The sequence below is a fragment of the Octopus bimaculoides genome, chromosome 27 (genome assembly GCF_001194135.2).
Source record: "Octopus bimaculoides isolate UCB-OBI-ISO-001 chromosome 27, ASM119413v2, whole genome shotgun sequence".
In the NCBI taxonomy this organism is placed as follows: Eukaryota; Metazoa; Mollusca; class Cephalopoda; order Octopoda; family Octopodidae; genus Octopus; species Octopus bimaculoides.
The window spans coordinates 3,899,586-3,905,232 of NC_069007.1; the positions used below are offsets into that span (position 1 = coordinate 3,899,586).

The 5,647-nt window shown below is 40.8% G+C and overlaps 1 protein-coding gene across 1 annotated transcript in view; it reads right to left on the reverse strand.

The window, feature by feature from the left end:
- LOC106879164 (dynein heavy chain domain-containing protein 1) overlaps window positions 1–5,647 on the reverse strand; it is a 72,778-nt gene that overhangs the window by 4,817 nt on the left and 62,314 nt on the right. Inside the window, exons 39-43 of the mRNA XM_014928609.2 lie at window positions 4,318–4,488; window positions 3,950–4,045; window positions 2,718–2,863; window positions 1,299–1,569; window positions 716–838 (exon numbers count right to left, since the gene is read on the reverse strand). Coding sequence (XP_014784095.2) covers window positions 716–838; window positions 1,299–1,569; window positions 2,718–2,863; window positions 3,950–4,045; window positions 4,318–4,488 — 807 coding nt within the window. The remainder of the gene's footprint in view (window positions 1–715; window positions 839–1,298; window positions 1,570–2,717; window positions 2,864–3,949; window positions 4,046–4,317; window positions 4,489–5,647) is intronic.

The window sequence follows — 5,647 nt, forward strand, 5'->3', positions numbered from 1 at the left end:
ATATATATATATATATACAATTAAACCTTGGCAGAAGCATTATGCCAGTAATAAACACACGCACTGGTTCAGTCCTTTATTAATTTATAAACAGTATCTAGTTTTTTTTTGTTAAATCATTTCATTGCACTCTTGCAATCTCTTCAGTAACTTGTCTCTCCACTTCCATTTATTTTGAATGTATGATTCAGCGTTGTTTTGAAATTGTTCCGTATAAGCATGTGAGTGTGTGCAAACTTATATGTGTGCACGCTCATATGTGTGCACGCACTTATGTGTTCGTGTTTATAGGTATGTGCGTCCATATGTGTGTTTGTTAAATTTCATTCATATCAGTTAAGATAGAGACTTTGGACTTGGTTTTGGTTTCCGTTCTGTTAAATAACAGAAAATAACAATCCGCTTCCCAAAAAATATATTACTGCTCTAATGTTCTAGAATGTGCTTTTTTTCCGGTTATATGTATGATGGGTTTCTTTCGGTTTCCTTCTTTCAAATCCACTTACAAGGCTTTGGTTAAACCTGGGGCTATAGTGGAACATATTTGCATAAAGCGTTGCATAGTCGGACTAAATCTGAGACTTTATGGTTGGCAGGCAAGCTTCATAAGCACAGAGTCACAACTGTGCATGAAGGGAAAAATGAAAAAAAAAAAAATGAAAATAAATACATTAAAAAACAAGCAAGAAAAATTATGAGACGGAATTTTATGAACCTGAATTTCACCGTCGAGTTCTTTGGCCTTTTTCATCACAGCTCGATAAGCCTGTAAGTCTTCCTTCAGCTGACTTTTGTCGAGCGCCGATATTTTATGTAACTCTCCCATACGTTCTTGAATCTTGATTGGAAAGAAAAATTAAATAAGTAACAAAGCTACAAAAAGAAACAACACCACCACCATCACCATCGTCATCATCATTATTAGCATCGTTAGTGTGCCGGGCAAAATGCTTAGCAGAATTTTGTCTGTCTTTGCATTCTGAGATAAAATTCTGCCAAGGTTGACTTTGCTTCTCAATCTTTAGGGGATGATATAATAAGTACCAGTTACATACTGGTCTCAATATAAACTGACTTAGTCCCTCTCCAGAAAGTGATGGCCTCGTGCCAAAATTTGAACCACCACCACCACCACCACCACCACCACCACCACCAGTCGATTTGCTCGACTAAAGGCAGTGCTCCAGCATGGCCACAGTCAAATGTATGAAACAAGTAATGAGAGTAACTAAAATCTTTCAATGTGGTTCTTCCGTTTGACTCAAGTCCAAAGGTAGAAACCATTGAAATCTTCCTACCTGAATTTGTTTTTCCTTTAACTTTTCCACCATGTCTTTGTAGGGAGCAGACAGTTGCTTGGCCCTACAATAACGATAGATCGCTTTCAGCCACTCCAGGACAGAGACTGCTGCCAAACTATATTGCATCATGGTTTTGCTGGTGAAACTCGGATTACTTAAGTAACCTTTAAGTCTTGCAAACATTTCATCGGTAATTTGGTCTCTTTCGTAGTAAACGAGGTCGTTGATGAAATTGGAGTCAACCAGGAGAACTTGGCCATCTTCCCAACTGGAATAGAAAATAAAAAGTAGATTGTACATTATTTACATTTGACAGATATTTGTCCTCAATTTGTTTGTTGTTAACACAACATTTCGGCTGATATACCCTCCAGCCTTCATCAGGTGTCTTGGGGAAATTTCTCATTTCTAAGGTATTTTTCGATGTTATTATTCATCATCATCATCATCATCATTTAACGTCCGCTTTCCATGCTAGCATGGGTTGGACGATTTGACTGAGGACTGGTGGACCAGGAGGCGACACCAGGCTCCAATCTGATTTGGCAGAGTTTCTACAGTTGGATGCCCTTCCTAACGCCAACCACTCCGAGAGTGTAGTGGGCGTTTTACGTGCCACTGGCACGAGGGCCAGTCAGGCGTTACTGGCAACGGCCACGTTCGAAATGGTGTATTTTACGTACCACCTGCACAGGAGCCAGTCCATCGGCACTGGCAACGATCTCGCTTGGATGTCTTACTGGCAAAGGCGTCTTGGAGAAATTTCTCATTCCTATGGTATTTTTCGATGTTATTATTATTATTATTATTTAGGTCACTGCCTGGAATCAAACTCAGAATCTTGGGGTTGGTAGCCTGTGCTCTTAACCACTATGCCATATGCCTGAGTTTGACTATCTCGGTCAAAGTCATCGACTGAATGAGCCTCAATAGGATTCAACACCGGTGCTTGATAGCCATCTGAGACCAAATCAAAACTGATTTAGACCAGGGAGGTCCACGTCTCACAAAAGCCTTTCATTGACCAGTTCCGTATGGACATGTGATGTCGCTCCAGAAACCATCTGAATGCTTGGTGAGATTGAGACCGATGAGGTAAACAAGCTGAATAAACCCAAACCAACTTGACCAGATGACCCCCCCACACCTAATATCAATATATCTAAAGATATTACCTCTACCCCATGGGACCTGTACCCCATGGGACCCGTACTCCATGGGACCTGTATCCCATGGGACCTCTACCCCATGGAACCTGTACCCCATGGGATACTTCTACCCCATGGGACCTGTACCCCATGGGATACCTCTACCCCATGGGACCTGTTTAACCTGTTTCCAGCTAGGTGAAATGACTTGTTGCCAATGGTCAGTGCATTGTCTATTGTCAAGGAAATGGCCCAGTGAAACACCTACTTCTGTGGACAGTGGAAGAGCAGACAAACAGCTCTTAATAATTCTTTGATTGGTTCTGGGGGTTGTCGATAGCTTTTGACTTCCTGCCATGCCTTTTTGTTGATCGATTGCAACGTGGCCACAGCAGCTTGGAAAATAGGATTCAGCTGAGAAAGAAAAAGAAAAAAGAAGAAGAAGAAGAAAAAGAAGAAACTTTATTAAAGGATTTAAATGGGACGAGAGTAAGAAAATAAAAGATAAGAAGGACCTGGTTCTCCATCAGTCGTGATGGTGAGTGTTCCATCTGATCCGAGCAATGGAACAGCCTGCTTGTGAAATTAAAGTGCAAGTGGCTGAGTGCTCCATAGACACAAGTACTCTTAATGTGGTTCTCAGAGATTCAGCATGACACAGAATGCGACAAGATTGGTCCTTAGTATATATATATATATATATGCATGCATGTGTATGTGTCTGTTTGTCCACCTGTTACCACTTGACAACCAGTATTGGTTTGTTTACATCCTTGTAACTTAACAGTTTGGCAAAAGAGACCGATAGAATAGGTGCCAGACTTTAAAAAGAATAAGTCCTGGGGTCAATTTGTTCAACTAAAACCCTTCAATGTGGTGTGCTCCAGCATGGCTGCAGTCTTATGACTGGAACAAGTAAAAGATGAAATTAAAATAAAAGATTCTATCATTTTATTATCAGGTTCAGCCAGAGGCTATGGCCATGCTGGGGCACTGCCATTAAAAAAAAAATTATGCAGGTGTGGCTGTGTGGTAAGTAGCTTGCTTACCAACCACATGGTTCCAGGTTCAATCCCACTGCATGGAACCTTGGGTAAGTGTCTGCTACTATAGTCTCGGGCTGACCAAAGCCTTGCGAGTGGATTTGGTAGACGGAAACTGAAAGAAGCCCATCATATATATATATACATGTGTGTGTGTCAGTGTTTGTCCCCCTGTCATCACTTGACAACCGATGTTGGTGTGTTCAGCAAAAGAGAACGACAGAATAAGAACTAGGCTTAGAAAGAATAAGTCCTGGGGTCAATTTGTTCGACTAAAGGCGGTGCTCCAGCATGGCCGCAGTCAAATGACTGAAACATATAAAAGAATAAAAGAGAAATATTTTAGCCTTGCTAGAGTGTAATTTCAATGTAAAGACTTCTGGGTCATGGGCCCAACAGGCTTCTATTGCACCATTCTCATTAAAGAAGAAGCAAAAAAAAATGTCTGATTCCTTACACCAGCAAACATTGTGTCAATTATTCTGTTTATTTCAATGATTTCTTTGTCAATATCAACCAGAGTATTTCGACAATCTTTCATTTCTGAATTCACCTGGAATAGAAATTGGAAGAATTCAAGCAAATTCTGAAGCAAAGTTCACAGTTGCACACACACACACACACACACACACATGCCTAACCATCCACCCCACATGCACACCCATAAAACCCTTACACACACACTCTACCCATATCTTTAGCATACTCTCCACAGACACCGCCAACATGCGTGCATCCACCCATGTACACCCATCCAATCCCCCTACCCTACACATCAGTCCAACCGTCCCAGTCACGCCCACCCCCTACAAAACACATACTTACATCTGCGTACAACTGCCTCAGCTGCTTAATGTCGCTTGCCAGAAGTTTGACGTGCTCCATTTGTTTGTCATACTGCGGTACCAAGCTGTTGAGAACCATTTTGAAGCTGTCAATGCGACCATATGCCTCATTTACTTTGCCAACAGCACCTCCATAGTTCAACAATTTTTTCTGGTAACAACAGGCCAATGGAAACAAAACAATATTAGTTAATTAAAGAGTATATATATATACATATATATATATATATATATATATATATGTAGTGAAACTACCTATCGCCATTAGATACAAAACTGCTATCGCCATTCTTCTCATTTAAATATAAACAAGCGCGGGCGTAGCGGAAAACACCAACCTTGTCATCACGTGACTGATCATTATTCGAATCGGCAACTTCTTCGAACCGTTCCCGCCAGAACGCAAACTGACCAATCACAGCCCTTAACAAGGTCACATGATAGAGTATTTTTCTGATGTCTGGTGAGCCGATAATTCGCTATAAATAGACCGACATTATACCCAGCAAATTGGTCTCGGTTCAGTTTCTCTTTGAGATCTGTTCCGTGTACCACACGACAGCAGCAGCAGTGGCAGCCAGCGACACATCAACAGCTTCATCCAACGATGACCACCAACAATGCCGCCACATCAGCAACACGAGTCTACGACTACTAACCAGCATCATCGTCATGACCAACACGATTCTACGATTACTACTAACCAGCATCAATCTCCACCACCGTCTACACAACTTTCTATGTACACCAAACTAAACCACTGTGGCACATCTCTCTCTTCGATTCTGTTAGGTGACTTAGCTTCACCACGATAAATAAACAGACAAGAAATTTCAGCCAGCGACGAACATCTGTATAACAAAGAATCTGCCCTGGCATCGAAGCCAAAACACAACTAGTGATAAGCTCTGCCAAACATACGCCTCACTTCTTTCACATACAGACTCATACTAATGTGTACTCTAATAACTGGTATAAATGCTCTCTTTCTATCTGCTGTAATATCTCACATACACATACATGTATCACTCACATACACACTTCTCTTTGTACGATGGCCTGTCTTTGATTATGTTCTTATATGTCGCATTCACACTCTCACACAGACATACACTTTAATGCCACAATAAATATTTCTGTTATTCATTTTATACGGTTGTGTTTATCATTTTCTATCGTCTCATTACTGGCTATTTATGTTATCGTAGTATAACATATTTGTATATCATCATTGATATATATTTTGTGTTCGACCGTTTGACACGTTTTAAATAAAAGGAGTCCTCTGTTTTTCCATTCGTCACCATTTC